Source organism: Pelobates fuscus, chromosome 5 (genome assembly GCF_036172605.1).
Source record: "Pelobates fuscus isolate aPelFus1 chromosome 5, aPelFus1.pri, whole genome shotgun sequence".
Taxonomy (NCBI): Eukaryota; Metazoa; Chordata; class Amphibia; order Anura; family Pelobatidae; genus Pelobates; species Pelobates fuscus.
The window spans coordinates 98709653-98731210 of record NC_086321.1 but is presented as its reverse complement, the minus strand read 5'-3'; the positions used below and the strand labels follow the sequence as shown (position 1 = coordinate 98731210).

Genomic DNA, 21558 nt, shown 5'->3' with positions numbered 1-21558 from the left:
ACATGCAGCCAGCCAAGTGAGTTCCCTCAAGAATCTCATAATAGTCAGTGATTTGGATCGGCCTTGTTTATAATGTAACAAGTTACTTGGTTGTCTGAGTAGCAACGTACAGACGAACCTGCCCATAAATGCAACCATGCCACGGCAACCGTCACGATGGGATATATCTCAAACAGAGCTGAGGTAGTGGAAAAACCCTCCAGGTCCTGGACTTCTGAAGGCCAGCTGCCCCAAAGCCATTCTCGTTCCTGAAAATTTGCTGCAAAACCTGTGGTAGACGCCGCGTCTGACCAAATGGTAGGTGAGGAGTCAGACAATTTTGGAAGGAACATGCTTTTACCATTCAAGGTGGTTAAAAATTTTCTCCACATAATTACGCCTGCCGTGGCTTGGGTATCCAGGGGTGACCGGTGTCCATCATGTCTAAAAGTGGGAAACATGTAAAGGAGTTGAGATGAAAGCCCGGCCTTGAGGTATGATGCGAATGGCAAAATTCAGTGACCCAAGCAGAGACTGTAATTCTTGCGGTTGCAAGTACCGAGTTGTATGTAGAGATTATGTTGATCAGAATGTTTTCTACCTTGGGCGTGGCAGGCTAGCTTGCATGGTGGCTGAGTCTAGTATGATACCCAGGAATGTGATGAAGGTATCTGGTCCTTCAGTCTTGGTGGAGGAGACTGGGACACCCACCTGTTCGAATAGACTGATGGTTTCTTTTAGGCTACTGGGAGGGGAAATATTCTCCTCGATCAGTAAGAAATCATCCAGATAATGTATAACTGTAGGGCATCTGGCTATATTTAATAAAACCAGCATAGGGTTTCGGCGAATACGTCGAAAATGGCCGGACTACTTTGGAACCTAAATGTTAAACGTGAGCAAAATAGTAGTTCCCTGCCCACTTGATACCATGCAGGTGACACAGTGTAGGTTGGATAGGCAGTAACTTGAAAGCATTGTGATATCAGTCTTACTGAGCCATGCTCCGGCCCCTGCCTGCATGATAGCCATAATGGCGTGATCTATGGTGGAATATTGCAGTGAAAATTCCTCAGAGGGTATGAGGGAGTTCTGACTAGGAGTGGCAGAGGTGTGAGGTGTTGATAGATCAATGATAAGTCTCTGTTTGTGAGAAGATTTCCCCGTGACAATACCGATGGGGTTTGTCCGCTATGTGGTGAACGGAGGGGACTGGAAGGGCCCCCATAGGAAGTCCTCTGCCACTTCCTGGCTATGAGTGTCTCCACCGCTGTAGGGTTTGTTGTGCGGATTGTAAATTAGGACATTCCAGGATTCCGGAAGGCATGTGTATGAGGCCTGTGTGAATCCTTCTGATAGACCCGAGATAATGAATTCCACCAAATGTCTAGATGGATGATGTGGCAGTAATGTCGTAAGTACAGAAATGTTTATTGATGTTAAGTATAGTTTTGGGATACATTTTATTTGGACACAGATTTAGCATGTGCCCTGAAACAGATGGCTGGAGAAAGTGATTGCAACTCAACCAGTGCTGGAGGGGTCACAGCGGCCGACCCAGCCATGGTAAGGGGTGTAGTGACCGATTCCCCAGGGGTGATACTGGCAGACTAACTAGGCCTGAAAGGCGAAAAATTAATCTTGTTTTGTGACAGGTGAGGCCCTGCTAGTTGCCAAGTGGCTATGAGAGGCTCTGTCTATGAGTTGGCGCGAGGGGTTATTGAGGCCACCCGTCGTAGTGGCAGGAATCGTAGGCCTCTCGGTGATAGTAAAAGAAAACAGGGGGAGGGAGTGACAGGTGAGGCCCTCTCTATAATATTGCGAGGCGGCTAACTCACGTGTGGCCCGATGGCGTTTGCCTCCGAAACGTTGAGGCGGGGTGTTGGCCTCGCGGACCACTAAACGATAGGCAGAAATGCCAAGAAGGGAGGTACCTATTTGGGCCTATACCCCTAACTTGCCAGTACTCTATGGCCTAGAAGAATGAAACGTATGTGAACTACAACGTGAGCAGGCTTACGTACCTGGTAGTATGTATGAAGTTTTGAGATTCGACAGGTATGAAAACCTGGATAAACCTAAAAAGGGATAGAGTGAGAATGGATCCTGTGAGACCTGTGTAATCTGTATAGGCTGGGATTAGGGCTTCTAGCAGTATGTGTGGGAGGTGTAAAATCTATGAGTATGATGGTGACATGACTGCCCATGCTTGGTGACAAGCGTTACGCTGAGTCCGATACCTGGCAGCAGGGGATTGGCCGTGTAATGTGTATATATGGAAGGTGATCAGATGATATGCATGTCACTAAACTGATCTGGGAATGCAAGGGACTTTTTAATGTGAAGTGACAATATGCAGAATCATAAATGTTGCTGTAAAGTGACGTATGAATGTATGAACCAGAACGTGTGATTCAAAAACCGAAAGTCTTGTGAGACGTATATGCCGTGTTCTTGAATACTCGTGTTACGTCGTCTGAGTGTGTCAAGAAAAGGCCTGAGTTTGTAAATGCCATGTGAAATTATGTGAAATGACAATCTATGCAGAAAATGTTGTAACGTGACGTATGAGTGGTTGAACCAATGCGTGTGATTCAACCCGAAACCCTCTGTGGAAGGTAGGACCGTGTTCTTATATACTCGTTGTATATCGTATGAGCATGATAAGAAATGGCCTGAATAGTTAGTGCCATGTAATCGTAATGTACATGGTTGTAATAACATCATATCTCCATTATACTCTTTGAAAATAGGACCGTGTCCTTGAACTCGTGGTATGTCGTACGAGCATGACAGAAAAAGGAGCCGTAATGTAGGCTAACCATAACAGTAATATACATGTAATATCTGCATTGTAAAATAAAATAACTATTATTATTAAAACCATATATATATAATAAGCAAACTGAAACAAAATAGACAACCTAAGATCGTGTAAAATAAGTATTTGAAAGTTTAACCGATTACTGTGCAGGAAATGTATGATTGGTTGGATCAGTACGTGTGATTCAACCCGAGTATGCATGAAAAGGAATTAAATCCTTGTGTCATGGTTAACAACAAAGAAATGAGGCCTGTAACGTAGGCTGATTTAATTGTAATGAAGTGGATAATTATATAAAAAAAAAAACTCCAGTAAGCGTGGGAGTCCAATGTCTATACAGAAATGTTAGCTGGTTTCATACCCTTGATGTAATAAGTGATACCTTAAAAATAGCATGAAAATGGTCTGTCTATTTAACCAAGCAACTTTTTAACCAAATGTAAATACATGAAATGATGAAATGTAACTCACGAAAAAGATCTATGTGAATACATAGCAGAATAACCGAATCTTAGTATGAAGGGAAACAGAAGTTAGCATGAATAGCTTAACCGTATGCATTTTAATGCGAACAGCAATCGTGCATAGAATATACTATGAATAAGTGCCGACCAGAAAACACAAACCGAAATGACAATCGTTTAAATGAAGCAAGGTTGTTTTTTACATGAAATGCAATAATGTCTGAGAAGCCTGTAGTACACTGAATGACCGGTAGGGGTCAGTGTGTAGGCGAAAATGCAGTGGTTCGATGGTTTGTACATGAAATGCAATAATGTCTGAGAAGCCTGTAGTACACTGAATGACCGGTAGGGGTCAGTGTGTAGGCGAAAATGCAGTGGTTCGTTGGTTTGTACATGAAATGCAATAATGTCTAAGAAGCCTGTAGTACACCCAAAGACCGGTAGGGGGTTTAAACGAATGATATGCATGAACATGCAATGGTTTTAGAACAGACTTAGACAAAATGCAGCCGTAAAGTGAGGACCTGACCCATGCATGGTGCCGTGGGACTGATGCCTGGCATAACGGGTAGGTTGACTTACAGTTTGTGAGTCACTTGGACACCATCCACGGCGATGGATTGAAGAAAGAACGTGGTAGGCCGGAAAAGCCTGTGGCTGGATTCCTGACACAGCTCTGCTTAAAAAAACCTCATGGAGTAATCAGGTAAAATGGCGTCTGGATGACCCGGAAGTGGAAATGATGCAGCGCTGACCTCGAACGATATGGAGCCAGGTAAGGGGTGTCCCTTAAGTAGGGAAGAGGTGTGTCATACGCCCCTCCCACAATTACAGGCCAAAAGGCCTTAATACATATCAGCTTCTGAGTTTCAATGCATATGTTGTAATTTAGCACAATTTTTATATTTTAGGAAACGTCGTAAGACCTAGGAAGTGGGTTGGTATAATACTAGGTATGGTATTCTATTTGGTTTGTGAGCGTCCATTCCTAGGCCCTGAATTAGTAAAGAAGGGGTGGTCCATATTGGGTGGATTGTACCAAGTCAGCGTTAAGCTTGGGGTCAAGGTTTTGTAAGGAGGGAATGTCCCCTGTATGGATCTGTGGTTCTGACAAGTGATCTGTGGTGATGGTCGGTTCGTCTTGGGAGTAGTTTGTCGAGAGGTTTCTTTTTTGGTCTGTTTAAACTACTCTTGAGGTGTAGTAGCCCTAACCTAGGGGCTGTGGGGGGGGGGGGGGGGGGGGGGAAGGTGTGCGCCTTGGTGCAGCACACATTCCTCTGGTGCACTAGCGTGCCAGCGCCATCCCTGGCATGCTCTTAAGGCGTCACCAGAGTCGCGATTCTTAAGTCGTGGAGAAAACAACAGAATGTTAGTATTAGAAGGTAAAAAGTAATAGGAGAAAAAGGAGAAAAAACTATAGGTAAACAGCAAATTGCACTATTTAGCCTGTGAGCAGGTTGGGGTAGGAGACTTCTCTCCCCATTCCCGTCAAGTGGCCTGAGTGTCCATTCTCTGTGTCCTTGGGATGAATGGTTCGATCGTCTCTGGGTCCCAAGCGGGAGAAGCGTTCTGGGTGGTCTTGGTTGGTAGACCCAGTTTTGATAGTAGCGCGGCAGCTTCGGCTCCTGTAGTGATTTTGTACGTGTGTCCTTGGTGTGTAACCAGGAGGTGGCGTGGGTTTCCCCACCGGTATGGTATTTCCACTGAGCGTAGCTGGCTGGTGAAGTCGTTGAGGGTTTTTCTCCTTTGGAGAGTGGCTCTAGTTAGGTCCTGGTAAAAAGTCAATTGGGACTCTTCAAAGTAGAGTGGCGTCTTGCCCTTGAGTGCCGACATTATGTGTCCCCTGTCTTGGGGAAGGGCGCAGCGGATTATTACGTCTCCAGCGAGGAGTGTGGATGCCCGTGTTGGAGTGGGTAGTCGGTATATTCCGGCAAAGGTGAGTTTCCTTGCCACCCCGGGGGGGAAGTATGGACTGCATGAGACGTCGCACATAGTGTGGTAGATCCTCCTTGGAGACTGATGCAGGGATACCACGTATTTTGATGTTGTTGCTTCTGTGTTTGTCTTCTTGGGCTATTTGTACCTCCAAGTTTTTTTGAGTGTGTTGCATTTGGGAAAGGGATTCTTGCAGCGAGGTGATTTCTTTTTGGATCCCTTTTACTTCTCCCTCAGTGTGTAGTACTTTGTCAGTGATTTGTTGCATGCTGGTTTTGAGGGTGGGCAGATCTGCAGCCAGTAGGCTTTGTATTTCTTGCAGCATGTTTTGCATGTGTTGTAGGTCTTGTTTAGTGGCAAGTTCAGTGGTATCTTGCTGGGGTGTGAGTTTTGACTGTGTAACCCCTTGAGGGCTATGCTCCACTGAGTTAGACTCTGGAGGGGGAACAGGGCCTTGTACGGCCGCCATTTTGGTGGGTGTTTGTTTCTGTAGCAGTGTGCCTATATCAGGCTGTGCTGTACCTGGTTGGGATTTCTGCGATCTGTGCCCCATTACGAAGGTTCCGTGATCGGAGTTGTGCTGGGACGTGTCCCACGCGTCTTCCAGGAAGTCCCAGTCAAACAAGTAATCCAGGCCGTGGTGGGCTGATGGGAGGTAGGCCCGGGCTCTAGATTTTGGCTTTCCCTGCTTCGGGGTGTACCGGAATGGCATCGGTCGGTTCCGGGGTTCCCCTCCGTGCTATGGTGGTATTTGCGCTGGTGGATGGTGAGGTTGTCAGCCGATATTCGTTGGATTGAGCCCGTGATTATCAGAGCTCGCGGCAATAGCGACCGGCCCGTTTCGCTGCCAGGCTCCGCCCCCTCTCCTTGCTTTTAAGATAACCATAGCTTAAAATTGGAAATCTACCCAACCTCCATTATGGCAGGAAATATTAAACCAAATAGATTATCAATATTCAATGGAAAGTAATTTCTTAGCCATATCTGGACAATATACCTCATATCGAGAGTTATGGAATCCTTGGCTCTTATATAGGAATAAAAATAATGTACTTTAAGATAAAGGTAAAAAGTACAGTATTTTTCTCTCCATAAGATGCACATTTTTTCCCCTCAAAAGTGAGGGGAAATGTCTGTGCGTCTTATGGAGCGAATGTGAAGCATTACTTACCTGTATTGTAGCGTGGGCCGGCAGAATAGCACGCACCGCGGTACAGGACCTTAAATTTCAGGTACCGGTTTCCGGCCGGACTGAAAGGAAGTGCGCACTCAGTGTGCACACTTCCTTTCAGTCCGTCCGGAAATCAGAGCCTGAAATTTAAGTTCCTGTACCGCGGTGCGTTCTGTTCTGCCGGCCCACGCTACAATACACTATTGGATGAGGGGAGGGGGGGCGAACACTATGGGATGAGGGGAGGGGGGGAGAACACTATGGGATGAGGGGTGAGGGGGAGAACACTAGGGGATGAGGGGAGAGGGGGAGAACACTAGGGGATGAGGGGAGAGGGGGAGAACACTAGGGGATGAGGGGAGAGGGGGAGAACACTAGGGGATGAGGGGAGAGGGGGAGAACACTAGAGGATGAGGGGAGAGGGGGAGAACACTAGAGGATGAGGGGAGAGGGGGAGAACACTAGAGGATGAGGGGGGGGAGAACACTAGAGGATGAGGGGGGGGGAACACTAGAGGATGAGGGGGGGGGGAACACTAGAGGATGAGGGGGGGGGGAACACTAGAGGATGAGGGGGGGGGGAACACTAGAGGATGAGGGGAGGGGGGAGAACACTAGAGGATGAGGGGAGGGGGGAGAACACTAGAGGATGAGGGGAGGGGGGAGAACACTAGAGGATGAGGGGAGGGGGGGAGAACACTAGAGGATGAGGGGAGGGGGGGAGAACACTAGAGGATGAGGGGAGGGGGGGAGAACACTAGAGGATGAGGGGAGGGGGGGAGAACACTAGAGGATGAGGGGAGGGGGGGAGAACACTAGAGGATGAGGGGAGGGGGGGAGAACACTAGAGGATGAGGGGAGGGGGGGAGAACACTAGAGGATGAGGGGAGGGGGGGAGAACACTAGAGGATGAGGGGAGGGGGGGAGAACACTAGAGGATGAGGGGAGGGGGGGAGAACACTAGAGGATGAGGGGAGGGGGGGAGAACACTAGAGGATGAGGGGAGGGGGGGAGAACACTAGAGGATGAGGGGAGGGGGGAGAACACTAGAGGATGAGGGGAGGGGGGGAGAACACTAGAGGATGAGGGGAGGGGGGGAGAACACTAGAGGATGAGGGGAGGGGGGGAGAACACTAGAGGATGAGGGGAGGGGGGGAGAACACTAGAGGATGAGGGGAGGGGGGGAGAACACTAGAGGATGAGGGGAGGGGGGGAGAACACTAGAGGATGAGGGGAGGGGGGGAGAACACTAGAGGATGAGGGGAGGGGGGGAGAACACTAGAGGATGAGGGGAGGGGGGGAGAACACTAGAGGATGAGGGGAGGGGGGGAGAACACTAGAGGATGAGGGGGGGGGAACACTAGGGGATGAGGGGAGGGTGGGGGGAACACTAGGGGATGAGGGGAGGGTGGGGGGAACACTAGGGGATGAGGGGAGGGTGGGGGGAACACGAGGGGGGGGGTTAAAGAACACTATGGGACAGGAGAGGGGAGTGGGTGGTAAGGAACACTATGGGACAGGGGAGAAAAAAAAATATTCTGAACAAACTGTCCCATAGTAAGAAACACTATGGGACAGTTTGTTCAGAATATTTTTTTTCTGGGTTTTTTCCCTCTAAAAACTAGGTGCATCTTATGGTGTGGTGCGTCTTATGGAGCGAAAATTACGGTAGATAGGTGAAGGGAAAAGAAAGAGAACAGTGACAGGGCATAAAAAGGAGACAACAAACCCTTTGTCCCACGCAGAGTGCACCGGGACCAAGATGAAGCAACAGCAACCTGAAGCAGTCACGTCCCAACAAGGACACTGTCTAACCCATATGTTTCGTTCTGTTTTTTACTTTTTTTTTTTCTACGTTAACTGTTTCTCACCGTTAGTACACCTTTGTATAATTGCCGACTGGACGCGACTTTCCACTCATTCATACCTCCACCGACCAAACGGCCTATAGGCCATTACTCACCTCCCCCCCCCCCCCGCCTGACAGGAGCATAGCGTCTAGCACACGACAACACCCGGCACAGCCAGGCGAAATACACACGACGAGACAAAGCATGGCCGGTATTACCCGAATAGGGAACCTGCCACCCGAACATCACACATAACAGGGTATGGCCCGGACAGTTTCACACACAAACTACGAGCCGGTCAGGGACCCACCGCCACAGCAAGCCACAGATCACATACAGGCTATATCTGGCGACAATACCTAATAGGGTCGACAAGCCCTCACCACTAACCGGGCACATACCTCTAGCTATAAGGTACCACTCACTAGGACGCGACTAAAACACATAAAAAGTGCAAGACTTAACAGGCCACACAAAAGCTATCAAATGTATGTTATAATGTTCTGCAGTACAAGCTATGTGGTTGTGTTATAATGTGTGTTGTTCCATGCACGATCAAAATAAAGAATTTAAAAAAAAAAAAAGGAGACAACAAATTAGGGAAAGATAAATGATGTAATGGGGGAAAGAAAAGCTATATTTTCTAAAAACCTTGGATATCTTTGACTAGACTCCTACTATCGGGCCCTAGACACTGCAGTCATTACTTTTCTTATGTTTTTTTTTTGTATATTTGCCTTAAAGAATAAAAATAATGTGATGTTGTGTTTATATACGCTATACATATATTCCTTACTATAAATTAAGAATATAATGCAACATATGTCAATTGCTGGAAATGGCTTATGTATATGATTTTTTTTTAAAAAAATAAGAAAACTGATTTGTCCCACCAATGCGAAGTTTTAAATCGGGATGGAGGAGATGTGGAAAGGTATAGGTCAGCTTGGCACATATGCTCTTCTAGGGACACAGGGAATAAATCTACAGTATAAAGCAAGAGGTCAAACATTGGGACTTTCTTTCCATATCTGGGGCACTTGGGATGTAGATATAGTGCATGGCAGAAGCCGAGCTATCCCTTTTTTCTGCACTGATTAATATATAATGTTTGTTGTTTTTTATCTTTGCGCTATATAGTATGTTTCACAGGCTCTGTTAAACATCCACAAAATATAGCTGTGTGAAACCAGAAAGTATTGAGTCTTTTATTTTTAATGACTATGAATTACAAATCAAGACATTTGTTGCAGTCGTATGTATATTTTCAGTCTTTTTTTCTGTTCACAGATGCATGGAATAATGCCAGCGTCTAGAAGATCTTGGTTTATTGAACCTACCTATTAACATCGGTTGTAGAGGTTTTTCCATTTCTTGGCCGTCATCCATTACTTATGAGATTAGACTAAATTCAGCCTGTCAGCAGTCACAGCACTTTGGGCAGGCTTTCTGGTTGCCTGCCAGTCTCTTATCACAAGAGTTCATGTGACTGCCGAGAGATGAAGGTGTACACATGTGCAAAGTCAGGATTCTATATTATTAATGAGTGATTGAAACCTCACTAATTGCTGTAGGATGCGTCTCCTGTTTTTTGTATATCTTGTGCCTTATCTGTATTATTTCAGTGGGTATCAGAAGCTGTTTGTCAGGATGTGTACCCTTGTTTACTGACCCAGACAATCCCATTTCCACCAGCCTAATTATATTTACTCGTTATTCCTTGGCTCTTAATTATTCATCTGAACACTATATATCTGCGACATCGAAACAGGTTAGGTCAGATACCGATCGAGCAAGGAAAACAGCACAACTGTTAACCCCTTTGAATACATTAAATCTAGCCTTTATTATTTTATTTGCTATTACAAGAAGAAGGATGTTGATTGGGATTAATGCAATAAATCTAGAAAAGAAGGAATTGAGAGATCTATAAGCGGTTTGTTTTTATCAGTCTCTCTCACATGTGTAGTGTGCATGTGTATATACAGTTAGGTTCGGAAATATTTGGACACTGACACAATTTTCATAATTCAGGCTTTGTACGACACCGTAATGGATTTGTAATGAAACGACCGAGATGCAATTGAAGTGCAGACTTTTGGCTTTAATTCTAGGGGTTGAACTAAAATATTGCATAAAACGTTTAGGAATTGAAACCATTTTCTTACACAGTCCTCTTATTTCAGGGGCTCAAATGTAATTGAACAAATTAACACAATCATTAAAAAATGAAAAAATATTATACTTTGTCAAGAATCATTTGCAGGCATTGACTGCTAGAAGTCTGGAACACATGGACATCACCAAACATTGGGTTTTCCCGTTTGTGATGCTTTGCCAGGTCTTTGCCACAGCTGTCTTCCGTTGTTGTTTGATTGTTAGTCTTTCTGCCTTAAGTTTTGTCTTCAGCAAGTGCAATGCATGCTCAATCGCATTGAGATCAAGTGATTGACTTGGCCATTGCAGAATATTCCACTTCTATGCCTTAAACTCATGGGTTGCTTTCGCAGTATGTTTTTGGTCATTGCCCGATTATGTGGTATGCTTCTGATAATGAGTTGTTCTAAGCCTTCTACATCCTTTTCCCCCAAAATCATTCTGGTTCAGGTTGATCTTAGTATCTGTCCAAAGAATACGGTTCAAGAACTGGGCTGGTATTTTAGGTGTTTTTTGGCAAAGTTTAATCTGACCTATTCTTGAGGCTTATGAATGGTTTACACCTTTTTGGTGAACCCTCTGTATTTGCTCTTGTGATGTCTTCTCTTTTTGGTCAACTTGGATAATGATATGCCTACCTCCTGGAGAGTATTCTTAACTTGACTGGATGTTGTGAAGCATTTTTTCTTTACCGTGGAACTGCACTTTAAGCCAATATTCATTATTTAACTGTAACTTGACTTTAATTTGGTAAACAGACAAGTCAGCGTCCAAATATTTCTGGATCTAACTGTTTATATATTCTAAATATTTATATGTATGTGCTTGTATGTATACACACTATTCCTTATATTTGTATAGGATTTGAAAGGATCACGTTCAGTATCAAAACCAATTTAACATTTACACAGGACAACAAAGTTGTGCTGATAGCTGCACGTTGTGAATCACACAATCTGTAAACTGATAGCAACCACATTATGGCGGCCATTAGTTTTTAAAACAGGTATCATCATCAGTGAATGAGTGGATCTGCTCTTACAGGATTTACTACTTATCCACAAACCTCTGCTGGGCAGGAGTAAATGGCATTAGAGTTTTTTGCTGAGAGTGGGATCTGACTGGAGAGAAGTAAGCAGACGTACAAAGCAGCATTGAAAAAAACAGTAACGATAAAGTTTTATTACTTTGCATTATTTAAAAAAATAATTGTTTACTCGCTCACACATGGCACCGGTGGTCAGAACCATTGACCTACAGTATATCTTATAATGGTCTATACTTTGCGTATACCACTAGAGGCTGGATTAACCCTAATGTAAACATAGCAATTTCTCTGAAATCTAGTAAAATTGTACCTTCAAGGCTACTGGTGCTGGCTCTGCCCCTGATCTTCCTGCTTGGCTGACATCATCAGAAGGGGTGATCACAGCCAACACCGTGTATCTTTTTTAAAAGTCCCTGGCGTTATATGGTCTTAACTTGCTGTGTGTACCTGGTCTATAAGTCTCTGAGTGCATGGTCTTAACTCAATGTGTGTACCTGATCTAAAAGTCTCTGTGGATATATGGTCTAAAGTTACAATGTATACCTGGTCTCTTTTACTTATTTTCATAATGTAGCTATTTAATATTCCGTGTTACTAGGATCCCATCTATAAACATTGCAGTTAGACTGCATAATTTATTTATTAATTTGTTTCTACTCTATATGCAATCACATTAGAAATTGACAAATTATTTATAACCTATATCTATATGTGAAACAAGATGTATTAAACTAGTTAAAAAAAAACTAAAATACTTGGTTCCAATTGTTTCAGGTGCGTGAATTGCAAACCCGTCTGCAAAGTGTGCAAGCAACTGGTCCTTCCAGCCCTGGTCGACTAACATCTGCCAGCCGACCAGTCAATCCCAGCACTGGTGAGCTAAGTACCAGCAGCAGCAGCAATGATATCCCCATCGCTAAGGTAAGTAATACTAGCCCCTGGCGTTTGGCTGACATTTTCCCAGAAAGGTAGCTCTTTATGTTAAAATTATTCAGACCAGAATCAGGCACATTCAGAGCCTAATTTACAAAATACAGACATTGATTAATTCCATCAACAATGTCTGCATTTTGCAGTCCAAATGGCCACGTACAGCAGCAAGTGGTTTTGCACCTGATTTGGGGCCATTTGGACTTTAGTAATTAATCCAGATACACTATATCCCCATTATAGAAACATAGAATGTGAAGGCAGATAAGAACCATTCCAGCCATCTAGTCTGCCCAATTTTCTAAATACTTTCATTAGTCTCTGACCTTATCTTTGGGAGTTTAGAATATGTGTGCTCCTGGCACAAGTAGCTATTTTGGTTTTCCAGTGCACATCAGGAAGATTAAAGTCCCTCTTCATTGTCATTTTTGCTATTTCCTGAACTAGTATATTGTCTAACTCTTCTATTTGTCCTGGGGGCCTATAAATCACACCTACACGAGTTAATGTGTGATTACCAAATTCTAACGTAACCCAAACAGACTCTATGTTCGCCTCACTAACTTTTTTTAGGCTAGATTTTATGCTATCCTTCCCATGCTATGCTTAAATGCTATTTCAAGTATTTAATAAAATATATATAAAAGAAGAAAGACTTTTATAGTGTATTATACTTTATTCTACTTAACGTAAGAAAATACTTACTAAGAGTCACTGAATCACATTATCCAAGCTAATAACTGCAAGAATGGTAAAGCTATTTAAATTCGCTGGCCCCAGTTGTAACATTTAAAAAAAAAAAAAAAAAGTTATGAATTATTCCCTCTAGGAGGCTCTTTTATCCCTTTGTTTATGTCTAAGCCCTTCACATTTTAACTGATTAAATTTTATTTCCCTTTTCATTATCTACGTATTGTAAAGTACAGCCAATTTACTAGGAGCCCCTTCCTTACTATAAGAACAGAGATTAATAGCCTAAGTAGAGACACTTTCAATGAGGAGGGACTACAATATCATGGTATTCTCTGATAGCGAACATGAGGGGGAGTGAAATTGTAGACATTTAACAGGGTAAAGGTGTTGGTGCACACAGACATATCAACTGTTGGCTCATAGCGGATTAATTATTTAATTAAATGTTAACTCATTTTCAAAGCAACAATTTCTTTGAAAATTGGTAATTTTGTCAGCCATGTGCAACAGAATAGATGCTTATTAGACTACAAAATGGACTGATTATTAGTCTATAAACTGACATGCAAACTCTTTCAGACATTACACAAACACATTCACAGACCTGAAAATATCCATACAAATTCACACATAAGATACTCATACATTCACATGAATTCTTATAGACATGTATAGGAGATCAGATCGGAGATTGCAAAAAAAACACTACAAATATTTACGTGGCCTCGCATGCCTAGTACTCCAAGGTTGACGAAAATTTGACTGGGCATGTGTGGCGCTATGAGGTGACGCACCAAGATCTCACGAGACAGTGAAGAAAGGTCAGGACACAGAGGTGAGTATAATGGGAGAGTTTTCTGTGACAAAGGAAGTGGAGCTTAGTTAATCTCCAGCCTTTTGTCACATGTGTCATGCATATGAGTCCTTAATGTGCCTTCTGTTTTAAAAAGAAATAGATCACAAATTATGAAAACAAGAACATATAGAGAAATAGAAAAGGAAATAGTAGGAATAGGTACGTTTCAGATGACAGAGACACTTTAGGAAGGGGGGCACAGTCTAATTAACAGAGTGATGGCTCCCCATCCCATTATTCCAAATAGAAATAGCTGGTTGATGTGGCATCACATATCTAATGCGGAGCTAATGTGGGCTGTGAAACCGAACACAAAGTAGGACAAGTAATTAGCGGGTCTGTGATCTACGTTGTGCAGCTTCTTAATACAAGATCCCTTTTCAGATTTCAGAAATACCATAAGTGCAACAAAGCAAGATATAGGTTTAACCATTCATTAATCCATATAAAGAATGCTTTTTTATATTTTGATTTAATACCATGGTGACTTTATATATAGATTAATGAATAATTGCATTCCTATTCCTTTCTGACGTATAGTGATATTTCCACAATGCTGATCCAGCCAATTGACTAAGCATTCTGAGAGTTATGGAATTGTCTATTTTTAAAATTATTTCTAAACCAACAGTCCATGTTAGCAAGTTCCTTGACTATTTACAGAATAGTACACCAGAGCATTATTATAAGTCTGATTTTTCTATTAAACAGATGTCTGCCAAGTGCACTAACTCTTTTCTTTTCATTGTTTGTGTAAAACGTCTTTTCTCGATAAATAATAAGATATCCTGCCAAGATTCCTGCACTATATATTTTCTAACAAATTATATATTTCATGGAAAACAAACTTTCAGCAAAGTAAGCTATTGGACATTGTTCCAATAAAGCAAATTGTTTGGTTACTATCATTCCCTGGCCTGAGATCAGGAGGGTTCCAAGACCACCAGTGAACCCTAGGAGCCCGAAACTTATAACATGAACTATTCAGTTTTTGACTTATGTTCAGTTCAGCAATCAGTTTTTATTAATGTCCACAAAGTCATTTAAACTGAATCTGCTGTAAGCAACAGAATAGTATTAATGGAATAATGTGTTCAATGTGTTAGCATTTCTTTCAATCCAATATTTAAAAAAACTCCTGAACCTGAAAGGTAGGGCTTGTACACATCTAATGATGTGCATAGTGTCTTCTGTGTACGGCTGCACTACGAACAATAAATACAGTTGTATTAAAGGGAATTTATAGTACCCTCTTCCCACTGACAAAAAGTCCACTAAGGACCCGGAAGCGCCTCTAGAGGTGTCTGGTCGACAGTCACTAGAGGTGGAGTTAACCCTGCAAGGTAATCATTGCAGTTTCTCAATAATTGCAGTAATTACAATTGCAGGGTTATGGGACCTGGAACCCTGCACCCAGACCACGAGATGAAGTGGTCTGGGTGCCTATAGTGTCGCTTTAATGGTTACTTTTAAACCTAATAAATAAAGACTTAAATAGTATTTACCCTGTTTACATAAAATCCAGATGGAAGGGATTTAAAAAATATATATATATTTGTTATTAACTGGCTGAAAATGTCTTGCAGATTGCAGAACGGGTAAAGCTATCAAAGACTAGGTCAGAGTCATCTTCATCAGAGAGACCTGTGCTTGGATCCGAGATAAGCAGCATCGGGGTTCGTATGTACAGTAATCGATTAAGTGATAAATATCAATTCATGGCTTGTTCACTGCGAACCAGCAAGCACCTAGTGTTACGCTTATTAGCAGGACTGCTGCATATTTTAAGAGATATTATAATATAATGTAATACCTAATAATGGATGTGAATGATTGGGAGTAATTACTTAATTGTTTTATCCTTCTTAATTAATTTTCATTATTATTATATGTGCCCTACATTGCGTCATTAATTTGTAACATATGTGCAGTCTTGTATTGTTGTGCAGAATGTTCTCAATTTTTTTTTGCGGCACCATGAAGCTAGTTCCAGTGGCAAAAAATTATATTTCTGCAGATTCTACTATAAAAATGATAATTTTGCTTATTTTGGCATTTTCTTTGCAAATGACCATATGTTGAAACAAACTTGCTACTAGCAAAGTAGGCTACACTTACATACAGTAGTGTGTTTCCTCCCATTTTATTGTATTTTGGATCAGTTTCCCCCCCCCCCATATCCCTCTTTTTTCTATTCAAATGATAAAATCACTGCCGGAACTTACTTTTCTTCCATAAGCTTCTCTAAAATTGTTACCGGTGCTAGTCACATGACCTGATGTGTATATCCTTATGCGTTTTGTTCATAAACCTGCTGTTGTCTCACAGGTGTCCAGCAGCGTAGCGGAGCACTTAGCCCACTCGTTACAAGACTGCTCCAACATTCAGGAGATCTTCCAGACACTTTACTCGCATGGTTCGGCCATCTCAGAGAGCAAGATCCGAGAGTTTGAGGTGGAGACCGAAAGATTAAATAGGTACTTGGTGAACTGTTGGGATATTTACCATTGGTAGCAAACAGTGAAAGAGTAGCCGGGTTAGTGATGAGAATTGCTATGTTTTATGGGTTGTTAAATTGATTTACAACATGACCTCTGCTCCCCATAAAATAAATTGATCAAGAGTTCATTACTTTAACACGTGTGCTGTGCTAGAAAGGTTTGGAGTTTTTAGATGGGCTTTCAGTAGAGGCAAGCAAATATTTCTTGCACAGTAGTCAGTCCATACATAACCATTAAGCTTCCACTATTGTCAAGTGTCTAAATAACTGCATAGCAAGGTATAAAAGCTATGGATTCTGGTCTATAATATTTTATATAAATGTATTTGGATGTATTCAGTCCTGGATCATACGTTTTATGTGTGGCTCCTAAATTCTGTGTACATTTGTGTCATTTTTGTGCTCATTTTGTAAATGAAAATCTCCATTTGATTACGTATGTACATGCAATAAATAAAGGGTGTACCTATGAAATATGTTATTCTACCACTAAGGCACCATCTTGAAAGTATTAACATTAATTGTCTTGCAGTATCGAACTGCTATTTGTTTTTTTCTGTCTTTTGGTGAAGCATTCTAGATATTTCATATTGACGTAAAAGTGGCTTATAAACGTCTGCAGAAGCCCAAGACTGTACTATTTTCCCCATAATTAAAGATTGCTCATTAGTTAATTATAAGTAATATATATATTTATTTAAATTGTTTGATTTCTTAAAATTAGGATAAGGACTTTTTAACTTTAGAGATTTGTGGGGGATACACATCTGGGCTAAAACTACTGAGATCACTATTTTTAATTTAACCCCTCTTCTTTTAATGATATACTTGGAGAGGAGCTGGGGAGAGTGAACTACATTGTGTTGGCCCCTTTGTTTCTTCCCAGGTGTAAAAGTATTGAGAGAGACTGTATTAATGGCAATAGCTGCAAATAGTGGCTGATGCCCAGCATTATTCCCACCAATCTCACAGTGTGAGACGTGCATCTTCCAGTGTTCCTCTGACTTTAGTTCTCACATTGCACATGGTCATTTACACCGTGCAATGTGGTTTCTATTCATGGTGTCATGCAAGAAGTATTGATTAACCTATTTTACTGGAAATTTATAGAACTAAAGCAAAACTGCCTTTTTGGTAATTTCTCAAAAAAATTGGTTGAAGTCAATGTTCTGTCCAGGAAACCGAGAACAATGCTTGTTGGTCTTACATCCAACATTCATAGGCTGCCCGCAACCAATTGGCCATTCGTTCTGAAGGCCATAACTCACATCTTCCTGATTCACATACAAATGTATTACAAATGTACCAATTGGAAAGTAATTGGTTACTATTTTACGTAAAAGTGTCAAAAGTCAAAAAACGCCCATATAAAAAGTTTAATATATATATATATATATATATAAAACTGATTGCTGTAAATGTAGGCACAAGGTATTTATTACAATGCCTGTTGCCAGCTCACTTGACCATTTTCCTGTTCAATGGAGAAATAAATAAAAGACCTGAATGCCTATATTCCCAACCCACATATTCTTTAGAATCCACAGCACGCATTCCAGATGGATTGGTATACAACAAGCTATTATGTCTGGCAATTGATGATATAAGGGTAAAGAACATCTGAACAGCTCTCTGGAGTAGTAATAAATCAGCTGTTAATCTAGGAGAGAGCACAGTATCACTTGTACCATCTGGAATACAGGTACATGGAGGGGAAGAGATTTACCGCAGTTATTCTCTGAAGACTGCTCCTGATTTTGCATAGTTTTCCCTGTAGATTGTGCTTTGTACTTAGGAGAAAAGACACAATCAGCACTTTTGACCCATACTACTGAAGGATTTCATTGCAAAGTAAATAAATCAAAGTTTAATGTGTAAAAAGAATCTTCACTAGTTTGTAATGGCTTATTGAGAACTTATCTCATCCCATGCAATATATTTTTGTCCACTTCTGGAAGTGAGGGCTGCCCTGACACATGTAAGATTATAGAGTAGGCTACATGTCTTTAGATTTAGTGTGGTCACTCATGAGAGAATTCCCCATCGTGTGACATTTGGAAATTGGCCTTTGTTCTCAAGCTTTCAGATTGGTAACTACAGGGTGGGCCAAGATTCAGAGGAAGGGTTTGAGGAGTAAATACCTTTTTATTTTATTTTTTATTAATATACCAATATCAATGATATTTCATACAATGAATACTTCAAGTATGAAGATTTGTTTGACTAGGTACGAAGATAGCATATTTTAAATTACCTGCATTTGCCACTTCGCAAAGTCAGCCTCTTTCTATTGCATTGTTCATAACATTTGTTAATGTTTGAGGCTCTAGCTCCATTTATCTACCTGATAACTTCCTGTGAGGTCACCACACGCCAGATGGAGCATATGGAGTACAATTGGCACTGATTAATTATCCATTCATTTTCTGTACCCCAGAAACAACAGTTTTGCTTACTGACAAAGTCATTTAAATGAATATGAGCTTTGCCAGACATTACGAGTTGATGAATTAATTCATTGTTTTCTCTGGCTAATTTGTTGTTCCTTCGTGAAATTACCTATGATGAATCTCCCAAAACTCGGTTATTATTTGTACCTGAAGCAAAAAAAATTTCACTACTAAGAAATGAGTTATTTACCTGCCAAATCCTACTCTGAATTTTGGTCCACCCTGTAGAAAGGTGTATTGTATGACGAAAGAGTGATGGGAACAAGGAATGTAACACAGTACTTAAAGGGACACTCCAAGCAACAAAACAAATTAATCTAAATTAAGTTGTTATGGTGCCAGGAGACCCCTGAAGGCCGTTCTTGAACAGTTTAACCCCAAAGATACAGTAAAAATGAAAATAGCGCCCAGCAGCACCCTATTTAAGCATGTTTAGGTGAGTGCAGCCAACCCCTTGTAACCCCAAAGTCATCTTCAGCAGCGATGTCCACTCCTGCCTTGGGAATTTTCAGATTCAGGAAGCGCAGAGTGCCACCCTGCAGAGGCGCCACTGATTGGCTAAGAACATTCAGCTAACACTCTCAGCCAATCAGTTACTCCCCATTCATTAAACTGGCTTGAGAAAGGTACGTTTCTTACCAAGCCAGTTTAGTGAATGGAGAGTCACTGATTGTGTGAGATTGTATTCTGACAGTCAGAATCAGCAGCACCTCTGCCCGGCGGCACTCCGCGCTTCCTGAATCTGAAAATTCAGACTCTAGGTGCCACCAGGGTGGGAGTGGACATCACTCCTGGAGGCAACTTTGAGGTATCCCTATATTCATATAAAGTATAATAACTTAAATTAGAGCATTGTAAGGAATTTTATACTATGTATGTGCATGATAAACTGTCTCTGTTTGGATGCATTCTCAAGCTTTTTGTCCACCAAAGTAATTGTGTTGTGTTGTCTATATAAGATTTTTAGTTATTCCTTGTTGCATCAAAGTGTCAAAGTTGCATTTTGACCCTTTGCACAGATCCATAAAATGTACCCATCTGAGTCATCTCTCTTTTCCATCATTTTCTGTAAGCGGTGTGTATTATGATCGCTTGTATTTGTTCTCATCACAAAGACACACAGAGATGTTCCTGGAAATGATATGATAGCGGCAATTTCAGTAGCTGTAAAACCCAAATGGCCCGCATTAATATGAGTAATGGAGAGTGTTATTCTGGATAAGAAAAGGAATGCACAAAAAGAATGTGTATATTTATTGGGAGCAGAACTTGGAATGTACCCTTTAACAATAAGTATGATTACTGTTTCTAAGTGCCTATTGATCTGCAGTTGGGCTATTTGCTGATCTTTATAAACTGCACATCTCCCCTACACTGAAAAAACAAGCCATGATTTACATGAAGGGATAAAACTATTGATCTTTTTTTCCCACCCGACAGTCGAATTGAGCACTTAAAATCCCAGAATGATTTGTTGACGATAACGCTGGAGGAGTGTAAGAGCAATGCGGAGAGGATGAGTCTACTGGTGGGAAAATACGAGTCCAATGCTACTGCCCTGAGACTGGCCCTTCAGTACAGGTAACTGCATGGAACACTCTCAATGCCAATTAGAACAAAGGTTGAGTAAGTTTGCCTTTCAGTACAGGTAACTGCATAGAACACTCTGAATGCCAATTAGAACAAAGGTTGAGTAAGTTTGCCTTTCAGTACAGGTAACTGCATGGAACACTCTCAATGCCAATTAGAACAAAGGTTGAGTAAGTCTGTATCATTTACAGTGACTTAGGAGAAAGTGATCAATAAAAGACATGCATATATTGAGTTAGAGCATATGCCAGCTTACTGCATCTCAATAGTGTAATTTAGCCAGGCCCGCTAGTTCACAGCACTGAAAAAAACATGTCCACCAGTTCACATTACTTTGCAGTCCATGTGCACTAGGTCACAGTACTTTATTGTCCGTGTCCACCAGTTCACAGCATTTTGAAGACCACTTCTATCATCTCACAGCACTTTACAGACCACATCCATCCGATCACAGCAATTCACGTGCTATCTCCACTAGCTCACAGCACCTCACTGGCTAAATCTTGCCCTATTCACATGCTCACACACATTTTCTTTTAAACCCATGAAATATCCCATTTACATAGACTCATGTGTGTCTCTGTATACACATATATATCTGAATGTGTTTTATTAAATATAAAGTGAAACTGGAGGGTATCTCATGCCATCAGCATGTGCAAACAGGATTCAACAAAGTGCCAAAACATTTAATATAATAAAACATACCTTTAATTTGATATCAGCTAAATAAAAACAAAGACATACCTCAAGTATATACAGTATAATATAATATAGTATTAAGGACAGAGACGCAAGAGAGAGATGCCATACTGCTGTTGTATAAAAAGAAACATCAGTGAAGGACTGGACTAGTGTAGGCAGGAGATATTAAGTGAAAAAAGAATATTCACAATATTTAAGTGTATAACTAGCCTAAAAGGATAGTCTAACAATGATAAGATACACAATGTCACTACTAGTATGAAAAACCCCAATAGTCATAAGATCAAACTTATTTATAAAGGACAAAGGATATATAATCTGAGTATTCAATAACTCGTCAGAGTACGAGTTAATGATTTGTTTTATTTGTAGTTTTTACCTGATATTATTAAATAAAAGTTAAGTTT

General features: G+C 41.4%; 1 protein-coding gene across 3 annotated transcripts in view; it reads left to right on the top strand.

The window, feature by feature from the left end:
• MCC (MCC regulator of WNT signaling pathway) overlaps positions 1–21558 on the top strand; it is a 373218-nt gene that overhangs the window by 301260 nt on the left and 50400 nt on the right. For all 3 annotated transcript variants that reach the window (XM_063454100.1, XM_063454101.1, XM_063454102.1), the window contains 4 exons: positions 12202–12348; positions 15493–15582; positions 16235–16383; positions 20297–20437. In XM_063454100.1, coding sequence (XP_063310170.1) covers positions 12202–12348; positions 15493–15582; positions 16235–16383; positions 20297–20437 — 527 coding nt within the window. The remainder of the gene's footprint in view (positions 1–12201; positions 12349–15492; positions 15583–16234; positions 16384–20296; positions 20438–21558) is intronic.